We start from the raw sequence: 22,952 nt of genomic DNA on the forward strand, positions 1-22,952 counted from the left end.
TAATTGTTAAAATTTAGGAAGAAAAGTTGCTAATTTACAAAGACACGTCAACATTTAAACAAAATAATGAAACAAAACATAACAGAAAGACTAAATTTCTGAAAATATAAAGATTCAAGAAATTCTTAACAAACCGAGCAAAATCAGTATTATCGAAAGTTTAGGAATCAAAATTACTAATTATTCTAACTTGAAAAGACATGAGAGAAGTGCTACCGTTAAAAGTGCACTATACAATAGGCATACTGCACCCAAAGTTTAAATAGAAAATTACAAGTGACACAGCCAATAACATAAGCACAAAAATTCCTCAATATGTAAGCAAAGAGTACTTGTTCCACATAAAATTTACACACCACAAGTCACAATGAGTTTTTCTGGTTAAAGTCCCCACATGGTGAAAAAAAAAAACTCAATATAGAATGAAATCAAAGTGAAAAAGACCTAAATGTGACAAAGAATTACAACATGCCGGCCAAAAAAAAAAAATAGAAAAGGAAAATACATCTATGGCTACAGAAGTACAATTAGAATATCTTGTTGTATTGACCAGTGAGAGAACCCTTGAGATTTGAGTACAGGCCATAGAGTGAATACTGGCGAAGGTTCTCAACTTCATACCAAGAATTAAGAGAAGAAAGGTGCTTATCTGTGCCAGAGAATGCCACTTGTATTCCAAGGCTACAATCTACAGTGCCTTGATGGTTTTTACAGTTGTTTGTTTTAATAGCACAATCCTGCTTGTTGAGGCAGACAAAGTTGGAATTTCCGGAGCATTTGGAACAACCGTCTCTTTTCCAATACAAGTTTTGAAGCCTTCCCTTCTTAAACTCGAGCACCTAAATCGGACAAAATTCATTAGATTCTACAATGATAATGAAATTAAGATTAGCAGCAGTGACTGGAGGGGAGTCCAAAGTTAACTCTTACAAGAGTAAAGCTGGTCACAGTATAGGAACCATTTGCAACAAAAGCAGGGGGGGACCTTGCAGCATATTTTCGACCAGCAAATGCGACCATGTAGCCACCATAAGCATCCTGTTACAAACAAATGATTACAAAGACTCGGAAGCGTAAGCAAGTATTAAAGAAAATTGGCAAATTAAACAATACTCTGAGCTAAACATACTAAAAGTTCATAAATTTACCAAAGAACAAAAAGCTCAATCGTTAAAAATGTTGGAAAAGTTGTTTTTCCCATGGATTTATCAGGATTGGCAGAGAATTTTGAAAAAGATTCATCAACCCCACAATGAACCAATTGATGAAATTACCAGTAACTAGACTACGATTCAAATGTGCCAATCATTATTAAGCACCAAGTAAATACCACCACTTTGGTGGTGCTACTAGTGACCTAGTGTACTTAGCAAAGCTACGAAGAGAAACTTAAAGAGCAAAATTAACGATAAAACTAACCAAACATAACAAGCTGAACTCCAAGGAGGAATGGCTTAATCATGGTACATTTTAGCCAAACACAACTTCAAAACAGTGTTAAAAAATGGATTCCCATGTATCTGAATAGTCCATGGATTAATCAAACTAACTAAAGACAAGCAAAGCTACAAAGACCAAAATTTTAAAGTTTCTGCACTCAAGAATCCGTAACATAGTTCAACTTTTATCAACCAAAACTCTAATCTTCATCGTAATATTCAAACTAAGTGGAAAAAAACCTCTAGCTAATTGCAATTGCAAAAAGCCCTAATTTTGACTATAATTTCTATGTTCATAAAAAAATCATCAAAGACAAAGACTTTACAGTTCAGAAGAATCCTACAGCCAAGTCCAATTCAAAATTAGGATAAATGAGAGCTTCAAACTTGTACGAAAAACAAAAATCCCAAATCATAGAAATCAGAATCGAATAGAGATTATGCACGTTAGAGAGAGAGAGAGAGAGAGAGAGAGAGAGAGAGAGAGAACTAACCGGAGAAAAGGAAGAAGTGTTGATGGTAAGGAGAGAGATCTCATCGACCTTGGGCCTGAAGAGGGCAAGCTGAGAATTTTTGTTAGGAAGGTCGAGCCTTCGATCGCAAGGAGACAGCTGGGATTTGTTTGCATTGCCAAAGAAATTGGAGGAAGCGAAAGCGATTCCAAAAGTGAAACCGTCGGAGATCTGTACCTGAGTGTCGGTGCAGGGAGAGTAGACATGGTTGTTGTCGCTAGCTGTAATTAACCCTAGAATCATCATCATCGTCGTTACCAAAATCGAAAGAGATGCCATGATTGATTCCGAATTTGAGAGACCTCTCCGCTTCTTTTTTGTGTTTTCACTTTTGTTCTTTGATTCTGTCAATAGATTTGGTTGTGGTATGATCTAAACCGTTCAAAATGGAAGATAAAAACTTTCTTTAGTTTCCGGGCCTTGACAGCAGATTAGGCAGTGTCAAATGAAATGAAATGAAATGAAATCAACCAAATATTTCCAACTGGCCTAATAAAATTTCCTGTTTAAAAATTTTGTTCCAAACAAAATATCTTTTAGAAATTTTGTTCAAAACACAACACAATGCGACCTCATATTTTGAAGAATTAAAAAAAAAGTATATATGTAACCAGTATTTTTTTTTTTTTGGATAATACTTTGTTATGATGAATTAAATTGTAGGGATGTGATTTTGTCCCGTTATTGTACTTTCACGGATTGTAATCCGTGATGTACGTCAGCCGTCAGATGAGGGTGTTATTTGATCTCACGGCTGAGATTGATCTAGGGGTAATTAGGGTTAAAAAATAGAAACGTACCCTGACACTCATTTAATGTACCCTGAGACCCATCTAATGTACCACGGAATACATTCCGTGAAAGTACATCACGGGACAAAATCATATCCCTTAAATTGTAAGTCATTTACAATAATAGAGTAAATGGAAAAAGAAATAGTCTCCAACTAAGAGCAAATTTTCATTGAACTCTAGAATACGCCGAGCCAATCCTTGAACTGCTATATTGACACTACATTTGACATGAGCAATGATAGCTCTAGAAAAAAAGGATAAAAGAGTTAAGGTGTTTGGTTTAGTGTAATGTAATTGTAATGGTAATAGCAATAGTAATGGAATGTAATGGTAATAGTAATGGGATTACTATTACCATGTTTGGTTTATTTTGTAATGAACATTGTAATCAATTTTTTTTATTTAGTTTAGTATAAAAATAAAATTAAATAATTAATATATTGACCAAAATGTCCTCATTTTATTTATTGTCAACTACATTTGATAAAGAGGTAAGAGAGAGAAGGGTAGAAAAGTCTTTTTGTAATGTATTGATAATTGTAATCCTCATTCATGAGTCATACTCATGTAATGAGAATTCATGCAAGTGGTGTAATACTCATTACAATGTAAAAGGATTACAAAAAGTTAAAAGGCCCAACCAAACATTGTAATTGTAATTTCCATTCTATTCCAATCTTGATTACACCAAAGCAAACATGCTCTAAAATGTCTATAATCAAATCATGAAAAGATGAAATCTCAGTTTGTGGTTTATTCAAAGCATTTTCTATCATCAAAGCATATGTTTCTATTTATGTAATAGACAATTGTAGTTGAAGAAGCCAATCAAGACGGTAAAAAATAGTCTTTGCCTCTATTTCATGTGATTCCAAATTTCTTGTAATCGGCTTAGAAAGGGCAGTCACAACATGACCATGAGCATCTCGAACGACTTCACCAACACCAATTATACCCCTTCTAGCATCCAAGGCAACATTTACGTTCACTTTATAGTCGCCTAAAGCAGGTGGCAACCATGGAGGTGAAGCAGCCGGTAGTTGAGTTGTTGCTGAGAGATTGTTGTCTTGAGTTGCAAGAACAACCTGACATTATTTTTGCCTAATAGATCTGAAGTTGTCGAGATAAGTTGCAGCAAACTCTGCAAGTGAGCAGCCGGCCTTGGCTTCCCTCCATGAATAACAAAGTTCCTTTTAGTCCAAATGCACCACATAGTACAATTCTAAATTCCATTTCAGCCTTCGTATAAACTGTATAGAGATGAACAAGATAGTCTCATTTGGTCATGGAAGAAGAAGGATTCCAATCGAAAACCAACCCCAACCTATGCCAAATGGATCGAGCATACTTACAGCCAAACAAGGCATGTCTTATAGACTCCCAATCCCAACTACACACCGAAAAAGTAGCATCGGTTATTACCTTCCTTTTAACAAGGTTTGTAGCCACATGGAGAGCATCATGAACCACACGCCAAGCAAAAGTTTTGACTTTTTGCGGCAATTTAAAAGACCAAAAATAGCCCCGCCATGATGATGATGAAGCGGATGTGGAGGAAGCATGTGCATCTTCAATTGAATCTACCAAATGAAAGCCTGATTTAACCGTGTAGTGGCTGGAGTAGTGATGATGCCAAATAAGCATATTTGGGTTTGGGAAGAAACTCAATAGTAAAGTAAGAATCTTTTCCACATCAAGTGGTGAAAAATATTATTGCAGGAGGTGTATGTTTCATTGACGCTCTTTTGTTATCAAGTTCGCTATCACCCCATTCGCAGGCCCTCCATAATTGAAAGTGGAAGAAAAGAAATGTGACATGGAATTCATGGATCTGAACCACTTCTGACATATCTATCTGCCCTCACCAATCTTCCATTGTAAATCACTTTCCAACAACTCACGACCCCACAAGATCCCTTGCCAAGTCATAGAAGGAGAGTGTTCCGATTGTGCTTCAAGAAAGGAGTTGTAGGGGTGATATTGACTTTGTAACAGCTTGCTAAGAAGAGAATCTAGATTTTGCAAAATCCTCCAAGCTTGTTTAGCCAAAAAGAGCTTGATTAAAGTGCATGAAGGAGTGGAAACCCATACCACCCGAAGCTTTAGATTTGAAGAGTAGATTCCAATTGTGCCAATGTATCTTTGTTCCATTTTCATTTGATCCTCACCAAAAAGTTTGACATCACAGATTCAAGTTCTTTACAGAAAGTTACCGACAACCGAAAATAGCTCATGGCATAGGTAGGAATAGATTGTACTACCGCTTTTAAAAGCACTTCCTTACCCCTGTAGAGAAGAGCTTCTCATTCAAGTATGCATATAACGAGTTTGTTAGTTAAGGCCATCAACTATTGGAATTATATGTCCTAAATAAAATCTAATTTTATTTTAATCTTATTTACTTTCAATAAAGATCAGAAATCATATCTTCACCTTGTCATATGTTTTGTTCACATGTTTTATACATGATTATATGTTTAATATAAAAGTTTTATTAAATCCCGAACATATAGTTATTCGCAATAACAATGACATTATCACATTAGAAAGTAATTGTGATTATATGCTTCAAATTATTTAGTCCCATAATTTATTAGTACACTAGATTTACACTGACGTGATAATCAATGATAAAATTTACTTACACACTAATATGTGGAATGTCCTTTCCAGGGCATTGACAAAGTATACTAGTATCAAATGTAGTGGCTTTATTTCATATTATGAACACTAACAGATCCCCATTAGTCAAAAAGCCTATAAATAAGGCTACCCCTTCATGCAAAGGGTTACAAATTTTGGCAAAATACAGTCGTATGAGAAAAGTAATAAATACTCCATAACTAAGAGGTTAATAATATTGACTCGTAAACTAAGACTCATTAATGCCTCAACTACGTAAAAATCTCATCTTATTTATTTTTTAAACTCATTTTCTTTAGCTTAATATTTCTTAACTTGGTTTTTAAAAAATTTGGTAAACACTTCCAAATGACCTTAATCCAATCTATATCCATTAATAGCAAAAATTTAATCGCAATAACCTGATCGCAGTAGCAAAATCACAAACCTCGACCAAGTCACACCCAGGGAGGACCGACAGGCCTAGCTGAAACAAAAAAAAAAAGACAATCTCTAGTAGATAAAAATTTAAGAACGAGAAATCAATATGGCCAAGAGATTCATGTAAGTCTTTGTTGGCATTGGCAAGAAAAGTGGTGGCATGGCGCAACAGGAATTTTAATTAGCAAATCTTCTATAATATAAGTAGGGCTGCGCATAAAATTCAAAAATCAAAAAAATCGTTCAAACCGACCTACCAAACACCGTTGGAATTGAAACCAACATAACTGTAAACCGAAAAAACCGCTAACAGTTAAAACTGCCATTGAACGGTCGTTTTTTTTTTTTGGGTAATAAACCAACTGAAAAAACTGAAACCGACCGTCATACATATATATATATATTAATTTATCAAGTTTTTTTCTTGCTTTATGTATTGTAGTTACTAATAATATATAATAATAATAATATATTATTATTTTATTAATATTAAAGTTAAAAGAATAAGATAATTAGTTTTTGAACAATTAATTTGTAAGTTTGTAGTTGTAAAATGTAGAATAATGTGTTTATAGAATAAATTGAATCATATTTTTTCTTTTTCTTTTTTTTTTTAAAAAAAAAGTTCGGTAACGGTCGGTTTTAAGATAGGTTCTAGATTGGTCGGTCGGTTTTCGGATTGCACCAATCCAGACCGAAAATCGAATTCTGGATTTTTATATATAAAAAAGGGATAAGTTGAAGAATACCCTTTTTTTGTGTCCATTAATCAAAAATACCCTTATATTATATTTCATTGAAATATACCCACTTTTGTGAGTGAGTTGCCAAAGATACCCCTACCTTCCACTTAAGTCTAGCATATTATTTATATTAACTTAAGGGGTATAATAGGAACATCATTTATAAAAGTGAGTATATCTTAAAGAAAATAAAAATGGAGGTAAAAATCAAAACAAATAAAGTAAGTGGGTATACAATGTAATTTCCTCTAAAGAAAACCAACTAAACCAACTGATGCTCAGCCCTAGTAATTCATTAGTTACTGTTTGTTTAATATTTTTTAATTTTAAAATAATTTTTACTTATTTTTTTTAAATTTAAAATTATTAATTAATCAAAAGTATCATAAATAATTTTTTTAATTGCCATGTCAGCAAATCATTGTTTTTTTTTTTTATAGAAAGGGCAAAAATCTACAAGTGTGTTATAGTTCAGGAAATATTTCTACTAAGTAAAATAATTTATGTGGCAAAAATCTACAAATGCTATAATTAGGAGTAGGAAAGCTTTTCTAAACACATATTTTTCATTATATTGAATCATTATTGTTATTATTTTTTGAAAGAATTGTTCAATATTATATTAAATTATTATTTACTATTGCTGCTGTTATGTTATTTATTTATTTATTTTTTTGAAAAAGAAATTTATTCGGGCTCTAAAAATATTATTAGTAAAAAGTTATTTCAAAAAATTAATTTTTGTTAAGATGTACATGAACTTCACTACAAGGAAATAATTTTGATCACGTGAAGAGTTACATTAAAAAAAAATATAATCAAAATGAAATTAAGTCATGAAGATATCCGTTAAACTGCAAAGATTTCAACTAATCACATTCACACCTACTTTGATGTGGAAATTTGTGGTTCTTTGAAAAATTAATAATATACATATATGATTATTTTCTATTTTTCATTTTTTGCTCAAATAATATATGACTATTGTTGATGCCAAAAACATAATACACAACTTGGAAAACTATAATACATAGATCCTACCCTATGTACCCAAAAACATAACAAAATGACTCCAATTGTATTAGGGAAATTTGATTTTCTATGCTTAGAAAATCAAAAAATTTGATTTTTAAACCAATAATTAAAACCCTAAAAAAACTATACCTTTTTTTTCAAAACCCCAAAAATACCCCCAAACTAAAACTATCTCTCTTTCTCTCTCTATCTAGCCGGTCCCAATAATCCCACACCCCAGGTCCGATGGTCGGACCATGGGGTCCGATGGGGTCCGACCAATCGGACCCATCGGACCCCAAGGTCCGACCATCGGACCTCTCTCTTCCCTCTCTCTCAAATCGTAGGAAAAAAAAAAAAAAAAATTAAAGCGGTCGGACCTTCAGTCCGATGGGTCCGACCATCGGACCCATCGGACCCGAAGGTCCGACCATCGACCCTTTCTTCCTCTCTCTCCAGAATCGCAAAAAAAAAAAAAAAAAAAAAATTTCAAAGGTCCGATGGTCGGACCTTGGGGGTCCGATGGGTCCGACCATCGGACCCCCAAGGTCCGACCATCGGACCTTTGTCTTCTTCCCTCTCTCAAATCGCAGGAAAAAAAAAAAAAAAGTTTCAGAGAAAATCGCAGGAAGTGGGTGGGGGCGGTCAAGAGTGGGTGGGTGCGATCTAGGGTGGGTGGGTGCGGTCTACCGTCGGTGGGTGGGTGCGGTCTACCGTGGGTGCGGTGGTTCACCGTGGGTGGTGGTCGATCGGCGTTTTGGGTGGAACGCCGGAGGTGGATCGGTTGGATTTGGTGCTTTCTTAGTTGGGTTTCGGGTGGGATTGCTTTGAGAGAGAAAGGAGGAAGAGAGAGAGATGGTTGAGAATAATGAGGGGGGTATTTTTGGGGTTTTGAAAAAAAAGGAATAGTTTTTTTAGGTTTTAAATTTTTGGTTTAAAAATCAAATTTTTTGATTTTCTAAGCATAGAAAATCAAATTTCCCTTGCATTATTATTGATGAAGGACCAACCAACCAAACCAACCAACTCCCACCTCAAAAATTGAAAAAAATAAATAAATAAATAAAAACCAACAATTTTCAAGAAAGGATACAACTGGATTTAGATACAGAACAGCTTGCATCATCCCAAAAAAACAAAAATAAAAATTGGTGTATGTATTGGTTTTTATTACTTTCCCTATGAGGAAGCATTAGGATTCTTATCATAAAAAACCTAAGGGGTCCGGAGTTGATTAATTATATATACTTCATTAATTCTTAAACCTCTAATACCAAACTTCTTTTCTTAAACATTGGTACTAAACTACATTTAGAGTTAAAGAGAAGAATAATATAATGCATATATTATTGTGGTGTTTGTATCTCAAGTTACTCTATGTGATTATCACTTCATAATAATAAACTCTATATATTATATAAAACGTGCATTGCACGCACGGAGAGAGAAAGAATGAGAGAGAGAAATGCTTAGTTGAAAGAAAGAAGAATTGAATATATATTGAAGATGCTTAAATAATGCAAATGGTTTAACACTATAAATAATAAGACCGTTGACCTCTAAGAACTAAAAGACAGCTAACCTCATAATCTAACGTATACATCCAATCATTTATGTATTATATTTCACATGTAAATGCCTCTATTTTCCCTTTCCTTTACTTCAAACCTACCCAAATACATCTTTCTTCTCTATCTATCTTATTACCGTTGACTTTGTCAAATATTTGAATCCCCAATGTGTAAAAAGAAACCAAACCAATAATTATAATTATGATCATGATCATGGGCTTCTTCAATCCCAAGCCCTGATGTTTTGCTTTGTCATAATTATTATTAGTAGGAGAGATGAACTCCACAACAAGTGGTGATTACGGTGGTGGTTTCTTTGGCTCAAAAGACATTGGTGGCTTTGGTTATGGCATTGGAGTTTCAGTTGGGATTTTATTACTCATCACAAGCATAACTCTTGCTTCTTACTTCTGTACTCGTTCCCAACAGCAGCAACAACAACATCAGGTGTCTGGGCCCGACCGTCATAGCGCGGCCCAAGGCGGGAGGAACCGCCGGGCCCAGCAGCAGCAGCAGCTGCATCATGATTTGCATAGCTTTGTTGTTGATATTGGATTAGATGATGCCACAATTAAGAGTTACCCCAAATTACCATACTCTGAGGCTAATAAGCTTAAGAAGACTAATTCAACTTCTTCATGTTGTTGTTCCATATGTTTGGCTGATTATAAGGCTAATGATATGCTAAGGCAGTTGCCTGATTGTAGCCACCTCTTTCATGTCAAGTGTGTAGATCCTTGGCTTAGGCTGCACCCCACATGCCCGGTGTGCCGGACATCGCCGATCCCGACTCCCCTCTCAACTCCCCTGGCTGAGGTTGTTCCTTTGGCTACAAGGAGAGACTGATCTAGATTGTAAACATTTCACAACACAAGAAAGAAGAAGCAATATGGTTGTGTTTGTTTAATTTAGCTTCTATAATTCTTTTCTTTTGGATCTCCTACATATTGATACAGCTTTGTTTCACATAGTAAACTTTATTCAAATTAATTCCCTTTTTTTCTTTTCTAGTTTAGGATTAGATTTACATGTTTGTATATTGGCAAAATGTTTGGAGTAACTTTTGAAAAGTTTGTGCATCTTGTAAAGAAAGAACTTAAATCTCTTCTTTGAAAACTTATTTTTGAGATAATTTTTTGATCTTATGGTAATGTTCTATAGTAGATTTAAAACCTAAGACCTACCCAATCATATTAGTAAAGACAAATCTAAAAACAAGTTAGTTAAGTAGTACCCACCACAGTGTAAAAAGACAGCTTTATCACACAATAAATGGATATGGTCCATACCAGGCAATTGGGATGTTCTCTGTTCTTGCAAGTAATTAATTAAAGATGAATGAAATTTCAGTCAGATAGGTCAAAGATTAGTATAGTATAACTAACAAGAAATCATTTAATTATTAAAAAGAACAATACATTTTTCATTTGTTTTTTAAAGGGATAAGAACTATATGAATTACAGAGAATTGTCTAGAGTACTTTTATATTCTATATTATTTCATTCCCATTATCTTTTCCTTTTTTTGTTTTTTTAGGCTACTATGTTCAAAGTATGTTTAATATTGGAACTTGCCATAAGTTGCACCATAAATCAGAAAAATCTCATAGGATTATTATCTAGCCAATATGGCATTCTTAGGTTCACAACTTTGAACTTTCTTTTGTTAAAACCATCCTTTCATTACAAAGACTAATCTCATAGTTTGACATGTGAATTCCACTTTATGTGAGATATTTTAGTAGAGTTCAAGTGTTAAATATTTGGCTGATAGTAGAAGTTACAAGTCATTATTGTACTTTTCTATGTTTTTCTATAAAATACTAAAATGATTTTTACATTTTCATCTACTATTATGTAAGATTTGCCAATCCTTTTATAGGTTCTTATTTTGTGTGCTATTAATTGTTGCACTCCCTTAGAAAATAATAAGAATTGTAAAATGTGGTGTTAGTTCAGCCATTTTAAGCAAACCTTTGCTGATGTGTCATTAACAGATTTAACAGTAATTATGTTCGGTAAATTTATTGTAAGTATACGCAATTAAGATAAATATACCTAACCCGGTCAACTCGTTGACCGGACCAACTCAGTCAACCCGAACTCGCAAACCCGCAAATTGCGAGCCCGAAATTCACAAATCCGAACCATATCACGGGTCGAGTCCGAGTACAATTTTTAAAACCCGAAACCAAGTCAACTCGCCCAATATTCAACCCTACTCGATAGTTCTAGAAGAAAAGAAGAAGAAAAATAAAAAGAAAGAAAAATAAATAAATAAATAAAATTTAAGTGCTTTTTGATTTTTACACTTTAATACAGTTTTTTTTTGTACTTTTAGGAAATTCTACACGGAAACCCCTATTGCAACTAACGGAACAACCTAAATCGCAACTAAAATCCATAAAGCAATCCACATAGAAATTATTGGAGAAACTACCTTAGAAACTCAAACCATAAATTTTTTTAAAAAAAATTAAAAAATAGTATGTGGGGTAATTTTCTTAAAATTTATTGATTCAATTATTTTTTATTTATATAATTTTGAAATTATTTTTGAAAATATTAAAATAATTAAAATTATGTGGACCACTAAAAATTTACCATAAATACACAATCAGTCTACTGTGACAATTAACTTAGATTTTTAAACGAAAGTGTAAAGAATAAAATATAATAAGGTTCAATAAATTTTGCCGTCAAAAATTAAATTTATGTGATTAAGTGTTACAAAACATAAAGTTCGTGTAGTTTTATCGCCAATATCTCGTAAAAATATAAACTAACTTTTTTTCTATTTTTTTTTTTTTTTGTAAATTCCGTAATATGATTTTGCATTTTAACACTAAAAAAATGGTAAATACTATTTTAGACCATGTATTTTGTAAAAGTTACAAATTCAACCATCTATTTTGTTAAATGACAAAATGGACCTTATATTTTCTAAAATTGTACAAATAGGACCATGAACTGATTTTTATCAAAATAAAACTTAAGAATAATCTGATTTAGAGATGTTATGATAAAATTGGTTACATTTTTAGCATCTGTTCGTGTTAAAAAAGTTGATTATATTAAAAAATAAAATTATTGAAAATTGATCTCAGGGTCCTAATTTTACCATTTTGAAAAATATAAGGTTCATTTTGTCATTTAACAAAACAGAGTCCAATTTATAACTTTTGCAAAATAGAGAGTAGCATTTTGAGAACTCACAGAAAGGGAAATTTTATTTACACCCCAAAATTTTTTAAAGGCACCCCATTTTAATAGTTTTAATTTAATATAAAATTTATATCTTTAATTGTACTAAGTTTTTTTTAACTTTTTTCTTCCAATTTATATTCTTAAAAAATATACCTATCAAACAAAAATAAAGTATATTTTAAATATTATGAAAAAAAAAAATAAAAAATTATATGAAATTTTCTTAGAAAAAAAAAATATACATGAATTAGAAAAAATTATGAAAATGAAATCAAAATAAGTATTGAAATTAACATCAAATAATGTGAAGAAATTTTTTTTAAAAAATATTAAGAGTAATTTTTAAAAAATATTTAAGTTTATATTTTTTTTAATAATAAGGTGTATTTATAAGTTTATAGGGTGCAAATAGAACTCCCCACAAAAATCCCTTGGATGTTTGGAATGGGTTAATGCTAACGGAATGATAATGTGAAACATTACCTTGTTTGTTTTGAGTCTTTAGCCTTGGAATGTTATTCTCTTAGGGCCCGTTTGGTAAGCAGGACTGGATTGGATTAGACAGGCTAATTTGTCCAATCCAGTGTTTGGACATGTTAGAAGTCTGGATAACTAATCCAGTTAACCTCATCTGTTTGGGATTATTTATCCCATCCAGCAGGGTGGGATAAATAATCCCATGCAGGTGAGATTTTTTTTTTATCGTTTTTTTTAATTAAAATTTTATTAATATATTTTAAATTTAATAAGAATTTAAAGGAAATAATTATCACACATTTATTTATACATTTTTTTTATCAAAAACTTATTCATTAAAATTAGTGAAAATGTATAATTTTGAATTATTATACATAAGTTTTTAAAATTTAAAATATTATTAATTAAATAATAGTTACTTAAATTGATTCTAAAAAAAAAATATGACAATAAAATTATATATTATTTTTAAATTACTAAAAAATTTATATAAATATTTTAAAAAATTAATAGTTATATTAAATTAGTGATTAAATTAGTGTTTAAAATAAACAATTTTATATTATTCAAGTATTTTTATTTTACTATTTTTATTATTTATTAAATAAAAAATATGACAAAATATTTTATTATATATTTATGATATATTCTTAATTATATATGATATATTATTTTTTTTTGCGACGAATGATTTATTTATATTTATTTATAATTATATATTTTAATTTATTATTATATATTTTTATTGAATTTAAGTTTTTTTTTTTAAAAAGCAAATAAATAAAATAGTTCAGTCCATTCTTAAACCAAACACAGGATTACTTTCAGCATAATCCAATCTTGTCCAGTCCAATCCAATCCTTTTCAATCCAATCCAGTCCAATCTTGCATACCAAACGGGCCCTTAGTATTATAACTACCTTTTTTTTTTTTTTTGAATGGAAATTTCATCTTATTATTGAAATTAAACCCTTACATCCGCTACCAAACAAGGCAGCAACTCAGTTGGAACAGTCTCCAAACTGCAAGTACAATCAGGATATAATCTAGCAGCTCTAGCAAAACTATGAGCCACTACATTAACTGATCGCTTAACGAAAGAAATAACAACATTATTAAGAGAAGCAAGCATAGTTTTACAATCTTGAATGACGCTACCAAACAAGGAAATCATATCAGTGGAACTATGAATAGCTTGCACCACACACAGAGAATCAGTTTCAATATAGACTTGAGGCCATCGATTCTCCTTCAACCAACTCAATACCTTCCGAATGCCTATAGCTTCGGCAACAGCCACCTCTACTTGAACCGCTGTGTATTTCATCTTTCCCGCAATCAACAAACCATCGGAGTTTCTAGCCACCATACCCAAACCGAAACTCCTTCCATCATTAAACATTGCCGCATCTACGTTTATTTTGACACTAGTACCATTCGGAGGTGTCCACTGCTCACTCACATCAGCAGCCGTTAGAATCGGCCACGATGAATCCGAAGATATTTGAGCAGCTTTCCATTGGTCAAGATAGCGAAACGCATACGCAACAACGTCTTCAAAAATGAAAGGTTTCTTGTTCCACACCAGGTTGTTCCTGGCTCCCCACACAGCCCAACACACGGCCACAACTCTGCAAATTACAGCAGCCGGCTTGTTGCAGAAAACCGCACCGTACTTTGCCGCCAAAAACTGGAGGCTACAAGGAGCGACAGATGTACCAATTCCAACACGGTCCCAACATTTGCTGACCTCTCGACAAGTAACTAAAGCGTGGAGAATAGTTTCTTGTTCAATATGGCAGATCGGGCATAAGGGACTTACATCAACACGCTTAGTTCGCAATTGCACCACCGTTGGCAAGCAGTTATTGCAAGCTCGCCAAACCAGATTTTGCATCTTCGAAGGAAGCTTCAACTGCCACAGCTTACGCCAAAAAGCATCTCCAGCATCATCAAACCAGTTACCTTTCAACTTTTGTAAGAGAGCATAGGCACTCTTAACAGAGAAAGTGCCCGAGTTCTCTTTGGACCAAACTAAATGATCAAATGTTTGAGTAATGTTTAGTGGAATGGCTTTGATCAAAGTACGGTCTCTTTCCTCAAAAAGGTCATTCAAAATTTCATCATCCCAAGTTAGCTCCCCTGATTTCATAAGGGAGTTGACAGTAGCATTAGTTGGGATTTTCTTCATGTGGAAGCCAAGGCTCACCAGTGATCTGAATTCGGGTACCATCTCCCACACACCATCGAATTCCATGTTTCAAAAGCGATTGAGATTCCAAAATACTTCTCCATACAAAACTCGGGTTTGAACCCAATTGAGCATTAAGGAAATTACCATTAGGGAAGTACCTTGCTTTGAACAAACGAGAGGCTAAAGACTGAGGACGAGTAAGCATACGCCACCCTTGTTTGCCAAGAAGAGATAAATTAAAGTCTCGCAGATTACGAAAACCCATGCCTCCTCCTCTTTTATGTAAACAAAGTTTGTCCCAAGCCATCCAGTGAATGCCCTTGTTTTCATCTTGTGAAGATTTCCACCAAAACTTACACATTGCTCTTTCAATATCATTGCTAATCTCAAGAGGAAGTAAAAAGACATTCATAGCGTAACTAGGGAGCGCTTGAACGACTGATTTTATAAGAACTTCTTTTCCTCCTTTAGACAAAAATTTTCCTTCCCAACTCTGCAATCTTTTTTTCACCTTATCTCGTAAGAACCCCAGCACTGAAGTCTTGTTTCTACTCATTGTACTAGGTAATCCCAGATAAAAACTGCCTTCATCAGCCACGGCCATATGGAGATAGTTGCAAATCTGCATTTGGGTAGGATGATCCGTGTTGAGACTGAAGAAAATAGAGGATTTTGCAAAGTTGACTTGCTGACCTGAAGCACTCTCGAACTTGTGAAGCAATTCTTGGATACGTTGAGCTTCCTGAAGAGTTGCTTTACAATAAAGATAGGCCGTCGTCCCGCAAAGAGCATATGAGATATTCTTGGTGCCCCATTAGCAACTTTACAACCATGTATCCACCCATTTCTTTCATACTTATAAAGAAGGGAAGATAAACCTTCTGCACAGATAATGAACAAGTAAGGAGACAGGGGATCCCCTTGCCTTATACCTCTAGAAGGGCATATCGGGCCAACCTCATAAGCATCATGGATTACTTTATACCTGGCTGTCGAAACACAAGTCATGATTAGACGTATCCAATTTTCCACAAAGCCCATCTTTCTCAACATTGCTTCGAGGAAAGGCCATTCAATTCTATCATACGCCTTACTCATGTCGAGTTTAAGAGCCATGAAACCCGTCTTCCCTTTCCTCTTTCTCTTCAGGTAGTGGAGAACTTCAAAAGACACCAACACATTATCCGATATTAAACGACCCGGCACAAAGGCGCTTTGAGAATCAGCTATTATCTCACTCATAAATGGCTTCATCCGGTTGGTCATGACTTTGGTGATCACTTTGTATAGAACATTGCACAGAGCTATCGGACGAAGGTCTTTCATATGTTGCGGGTTTTTCTTTTTCGGAATTAAGACAATATTAGCTTCCCCACATCCATCTTCAAGGACACCATGCTCAAAAAAGTGTTGCACCGTTCGAGTAACATCCCTCTTGACTATTTGCCAACATTTTTGATAGAAGGCAGGGGTCATTCCATCAGGGCCTGGACTTTTGTCTGGATGCATTTGAAAAATTGCCTTCCTTACCTCCTCCTCCGAAACAGGCTTTGATAACTCTTCATTCGCTTGAGTCGAAACCATGGCCGAAACACTATCTATTACCTCCTGGCAACGTGTATTAGCAGTGGCAAAAAGAGATGTATAATAAGCATTAATCATGTTAGCTAGCCCATTATTCCAATCAACCCAGGTACCATGATCATCCTTAAGTTGTAAAATAGTATTATGTTGTTTACGGCTACTAGCTGTTTTATGAAAATACTTACTATTCTTGTCCCCACCTTTTAACCAAAACTGCTTAGCTCTTTGTTTCCAGAAAGTCTCTCGCTGCTCAAGGACTTCAAACAACCGGTTTCTAGCTTCATCATATTGCTTGACCGACTCAGCATCCATCTTAGGCTTTAAAATAGACATGGTTGTTTTGCAATGTTTGATTCGAGCCTTGAAATCTCCAGTTACTTCTTTCCCCCATCGAGCTAGGACCTCAGCACACTTGCTAATCTTACCCGAGATGCTCTCATGAGATTGAGTATCCCAACAATCTTGAACAAGTTGATAACACATGGGCTCAGAAAGCCAAGCATTCTCAAAACGAAAACGTCGCGGGGTACGAAAAGAGACTCTTACAGTCGGCTCTAGAAAAATTGGGCAGTGGTCTGATGTTGAAGCTTCCAAATTCGATAAACAAGCTTCCGGGAACAGAGTACGCCAAGAGTTCGTGACCAAAGCTCAATCTAGACACACCTCAATCCAATCTCTAGTTCCTCTACCTCTTTCCCATGTGAACGGGTAGCCCAAGAGCTCTAAATCTTCCAAACCACATTCATCTAAACAAACTTGAAAACCTTGTAGTAACCATTGGGGATATGGCCGACCCCCTTTTTTGTCCTCTTGACTAAGGACATTGTTCAAGTCACCAATTACACACCATGGAAGGGTTGAATTACTTTTTAAAGTCTTCAAAAGGGTCCATGTTTGCTCTCTTTGGTTTCGGATGGGCTCTCCATAAACCCCTGTTAATCTCCACCAACTTCCATCAAGAGCAGCAACTTTCATGTCAATATGGTTCTGAGAAAAACCCAATAAAGAGCCCTCATCTTCATTCTTCCAAAGGAAAGCCAAGCCTCCACTAAGCCCATGGGCTTCCACAACAAAAACTCCTTCATAACCCAAAGCCCGTCCCACCCAATTAACACGATCTTTTTGACATTTGGTTTCGCACAAAAAAACAAAATTAGGTTTCTTATGAGAAATAATCTCTTTTAGGAATTGAAAGGTCCGTTGGTTCCCAAGCCCCCGGCAATTCCAGCTCAAGACATTCATAATGCTTGGCGGGCCTGGAAACCAGAACCCGCCCCATTCACGTTTTTTGGACTCACACTCTCCACTGTTGGCATACTAACATCTTGATCTAGCATTTCAAAAATGCCATTATCTTTTGAAATATTGCCCAGCCCAACTAAAGGAGTATTCGGCCCATCCACACTCTCACCTAACTCCTTTGCCACATCAGTTCTTCTCCTTTTGTTTTCCACAACCAATAAAGCATTATTACTTAAAATAACTTCAGATGCCACATCATTCCCACCTTGAATTGACTTATCCTTAGCCTTAGGATCTTTTTCCACAAAATGAGGAACATCCCCACGTATAATCTGTTGAGGATTGCCAATATTATGAAGATTGGCAATCAATCCCTGATTATTCTCTTCCCCATGAATATTCCTTGATACGCCAGCCTGTGTGCTTTCTCCTCCACCAGTCACGGGCCCTCTGTAATTAGCACCAGATCGCAGCCATGGTGATCCGATGGTATGTTGTCTCCTCCGTGGTGCTGCCTTTAGTGAGAGATCGAACATTTTCTTAATCAACTCCGCCGGGGTGTCGAATAAACGATCACAGAACCGCTCTGAGTGCCCCAATACTCCACAAATAAAACAGAAGGTGGGTAAGGCTTCATATTTAAATTGGACTGTGCACGTCTGCCCATTTTTCCTTTCCAAAGTCATCTTCTTCTTCAATGGCTTTTCGACATTAATAGTGGTACGAACTCTAAGATAATCTCTCCAAACTCCTGTGAAATTATTAGGGTCTGATTTCACAAAAGTACCAATATAATTTGCCATATGCTTCAGAGTGTTTTCAGACATAAAACCAGTTTTCATCTCATGGCATTGGATCCAGACGTCCAATCGGGTGAGAGTAATCTGTCTAGGATTCTCCCCCACTTTCACTCTCTCAAAAATCAATGGAACACGATCAAAAGTCCATGGGCTACCGTCGATAACTCTTGTAATATCAATCTCATGATAAAATTGAAATAAAAAATGATTCGGATCAAGTTCTTTAACATACAAACCTCGGTTCGGTTGCCACAGAGATGCCTTTTTGTGTTGCATGGCTTGGCAATCGATACTGCGTTTTGTAAGGAAGCGCCCCACCAAACACCACCGATCATCGATCTCCGATAAATCACCATCATCATCATCTAATAACAACCTGTCGTTATCTTCTTCGAACAGCACGTTCTCGTTATCACTCATTCTCTCAGCTTGGACTTCTGCTGGGATTCGTAAGGAAAATACCACCGTAAAACACCACCGTAGGACACCACTGATTACTCGTGAAAAAACTAACGCACACGAACAGACTTAGCAAACTTTTCAACCATGACAAAAGTCAAGACATATGTTTTAATTTTTTATTTGGAGGATTTTTTGTTTCCTTTGTTCATGTAAACATTTTGTTATCTTTAAGGAAATAGTATTATAACTACCTAAGAGGGTAATATATTTATAAAAATCCAGCGAATTAATTTTATATTTAAGGAAAATGATAAATAAATGAATAATAGCAAACATTCAAAGCTTCCACCTAATATTCGTCTCCATTCAAGTCATCGACTTCCACATCTCTCTTCCAACCCATTTTTGATATTATCTGGTGTGGTCTCTGACTCCGATCATAAACCCTAGAACTAACATTTCTCAATTTTCTCAAAACTTGCTATTTCTCTCTCACTCAATTGATCAACTTTGCTGGGTTTACATGGCAGAAATGAAGCTCTTTTTACTCCTCCTAGTCCTTATTGCACCCCTCGCTCAAGCCACCGACATCAACTACTGCAGTATCTCTCTCTCTCTCTCTCTGCTTCACTTTTTTTTTTCGTGTGTCATCGTTATTATCGCCAATTTTTATTTTTCTCTGATTTTTTTTTTTTTTGGAAAGAAAACAAGTTTTTTTTTTCTCTGATTTTAATTTGGGTTTCTGGCTATAGGCTTGATTTCATATAGATTTTCAGATTTGGGTTTTTGTTTTAGCTTTAGTATAAATGCCATGATTTTCCTTACCACTGAAAACAAAACGAAAATTATTTCTTTTTCCCAAGTATTATATGCTCTGTTTGATTGGCTTACCAAGATTATTATTTTATTTTTTGGGGAATTTTATTTTGTTTTGATGATATCTATTATGCCACTTGATTGATGTATAATGTTATATGTGTTAATTTGAACAACGAAAATGGATTTGTAAAGATAGGGTGCCCAACAATAGATCATATACTCAATTATTTTTATGTTCTTTCAACAATTTCATTTAAGCTTATCATGTCTGTATATGTGTAATTAATCAGACTGATATATCAATTTATTCTTATTCTTATCTTGTGTTGTTGGTATTTAATGAACAATAACCTGATATCTTTTGTGGTGTGACATATAATGTAGCTAAGAAGCTTTATGAAGTCAAGGTTAGTAAAGTAGATATAAATCCTTATCCAATAGTCAGAGGCGAGCCAGCAACTTTCGCCATTGCTGCAACTACAGGTACTCTTCTGAAGTTAAACTTATGATTTTCGACATGTAAAGGTTTTGCTCTGCTGTTTGATATTTTATGGTTGAAAACAATATGAAATTTGATTTATTTTTCTGTAAGAATTGAAATCAAAATATGCTTTTTACTAGAGTTAGTATCTCTCTATCGATGTTATTCTAGGTTTGTTTGATATTGGTGTAAAAAGAAACCAAAATGGGTTTTTCAAATGGCCCAGAAAAGTAGTTTGCTCGTACAAAATCTAAGTGTAAAAATATGTTCATTTTTTTCTTCATCAGGTTACCTTTCTTTTTCTTCAAGGGTGTATGACATTTTATAATTTCACGATCATATATGACGATTCAATCTAAAAGTTCTGAAAATAAGCTTTAGCAAAACGTATATGTAAACTCACTACGAAAGGTTTGATGTTAATAATTAGTAAACGGTGCGAGAAGCCTGTCCATTTGCCTTGATCTTTCCTTTTCTATTCTGAACTCGGGACCTTTTATGTGCCAACAGATACACCAATCTCTGGAGGGAAGATAGAGATCGATGTTTCGGTGTTTGGAATCCAAATCCACCGAGAATTTCTTGACCTTTGCACTGAGACATCTTGCCCTGTCTCATCCGGTGATTTCGTGGTTTCTCACTCTCAAGCTTTACCTGCATTTACTCCTCCAGTAAGTCATCTGTCCATTGAATAATTTAATTTGCTTTAGATATATATATAAGTACTTAGTTCTGAGCCATGTCATCGCCAAATTCCTGCTAAATCATTTTTGTTAGATGCTAAATTCCATCTAAATCATTCATGTTTCATCTAATTTACTGATAGTATCTCCTCTAATATCATTGATTCATTTAGATAGTCATTCCAAGATCATTTGTGGCTCTTAGTTTCGTATCTTATAACATAATGCACTGGGGTCATGTCCATGTATATGAAAGGAATTTTCTATTTTTATTTATAGAAGGAATTTTCTACTTAGGATATTCAAATGTTGTCCTGAGCCAACAAAGTGTCATGTTTGTCGGTCTGTGTACACACAGGAAAGATTAATATAGTTTACAAGTGCTTGGGCTACTCTTAGTGAATCAAATTTTTTATGTTGACCATTTAAATTAGATAAGTTTGATAATTATAATAAAATCTGATACATAGTTGAGTCAACCTCCTAATAGTGTTATCTTCTTCTCTTTTTCCGCCTATTGAGGCTGAAGAATCTTCAATGTACTAAGATGATATTAGCAATAAAACCTTAAATCTTCTTCTCTTTTTCATGGAGGAGTCTATTCGAACTTTATATTAAACAAATGTCCTTATCATAATTGCTCTATACAATGGTATTTCTGATAAATTTTCCTCGTACAGGGTACATACACACTTAGAATGAGAATGCACGATGAAAGTGGTCATGAACTGACATGCATTTCCTTCAAGTTTAGCATTGGGCTTGGATCATCTGTGGCAGATAGCTAGAGGTGCAGCATAGATTAATTGTATAGTTTAATCTATGTGCATCATTGCCCTCTTTCCAAAAACGTGTAAAAAGAAAACTTCAGCACTGTTGCTCCATAAACCATGCTTAAACTTTTATTATGTGTAATTTACTATTGTACCAACTACTACTTTCCCTTTTGAACGATAATATGTTACCACAGCTCTTTCAAGGAGCAACCAAAATATTCCTCTTGTCACACCCAGGTAATCAGCCTTGATTCCCGGGTATTCCCTACTTACTATATTGTCTGTTCTTTTCTGTTTTTAAGACCCTTTTATTTCTTTTTTTTTTTTCTTTTCATAACATATCTAATCTCGTGTGTGTGTGTGTGTTGATCATAAATCAAATTCTTTTTAATAAGGTAGAATAGTGCTGTTTTTCTTTCTTTTTTTGAGAAAAAGATAGCCTCAAAAACACACCTCTAAAGCCAATTCCACCAGGAAAGGACTCGTAGAGATCAGCAATAACATTCACTTTCCTAGAACAAAACAGGAAATTAACATCAATAGTATCTTTAACCACAAAGCCCCAAAGAAGAGTCGAGCTATAATTTCAGAGAAGCTGGTGCCATTTCGACGCACTCCATACAGCACGGTCGGCGTCCCTATACTCCAAAGCCAAAACCGCATTCACATTAGCTTTGACTATCCCATCAGTGGCCTAACCCAGTGAATAATCTCATCTGAATCCGCACCATTAACACATTGATGAGCCACCTTGTTTGGTTTGCTGTATTAGTTTTTTGGTAAGGACTCCAAAAAAGAAAAATCTTGACAATTAATTCAGCTGATAGGACATTATCATGCATTTTTTGTTCCTATAATACCATATACGCAAAAAATCAATAAATAACAAACACTTGCTCCATTTTTTTGTCGATAACACCAGAAAGAGAAAATTAAATAAGAACTAAAAGAAAATTGGCTAAGGGTCGAATGACACAACTAGTATGGATTATTCATGCTTTAGACTTAGAGTTTGTTATATGTCAACTATGACAATTCTACAAAGTCATGACCAAAACAACAAATTGAAGTGTAGTAACCAACAAATTCAGACTTCTAAGATCAGGAGAACTCAATGAAAAATTTTCTTTATTTTTAATTGCATACTCATT

General features: G+C 34.4%; 3 protein-coding genes across 3 annotated transcripts; 2 read left to right on the forward strand and 1 right to left on the reverse strand.

Annotated features, from left to right (window-relative positions):
- Nucleotides 1-289: 289 nt before the first annotated feature.
- On the reverse strand, nt 290-2,593 carry LOC115700583 (uncharacterized). Its single transcript, XM_030628173.2, has 3 exons — nt 1,934-2,593; nt 931-1,038; nt 290-839 (listed from the first exon to the last, which is right to left on the reverse strand). Exons 1-3 carry the CDS (start codon nt 2,228-2,230, stop codon nt 528-530), a joined length of 717 nt encoding a protein of 238 aa, XP_030484033.1. The 5' UTR covers nt 2,231-2,593; the 3' UTR covers nt 290-527.
- Nucleotides 2,594-9,085: 6,492 nt separating this feature from the next.
- LOC115700767 (RING-H2 finger protein ATL70) lies at nt 9,086-10,260 on the forward strand. The gene has a single exon (XM_030628408.2). The coding sequence runs from the start codon at nt 9,413-9,415 to the stop codon at nt 9,980-9,982; it is 570 nt and encodes a 189-aa protein (XP_030484268.2). The 5' UTR covers nt 9,086-9,412; the 3' UTR covers nt 9,983-10,260.
- Nucleotides 10,261-19,317: 9,057 nt separating this feature from the next.
- On the forward strand, nt 19,318-22,017 carry LOC115700492 (uncharacterized). The gene is made up of 5 exons (XM_030628035.2): nt 19,318-19,460; nt 19,573-19,644; nt 20,246-20,344; nt 20,853-21,013; nt 21,706-22,017. The coding sequence occupies exons 1-5, from the start codon at nt 19,361-19,363 to the stop codon at nt 21,811-21,813; spliced, it is 540 nt and encodes a 179-aa protein (XP_030483895.1). The 5' UTR covers nt 19,318-19,360; the 3' UTR covers nt 21,814-22,017.
- The last annotated feature ends 935 nt before the right edge of the window (nt 22,018-22,952 follow it).

This window comes from Cannabis sativa, chromosome 8, assembly GCF_029168945.1.
Source record: "Cannabis sativa cultivar Pink pepper isolate KNU-18-1 chromosome 8, ASM2916894v1, whole genome shotgun sequence".
Classification (NCBI taxonomy): domain Eukaryota; kingdom Viridiplantae; phylum Streptophyta; class Magnoliopsida; order Rosales; family Cannabaceae; genus Cannabis; species Cannabis sativa.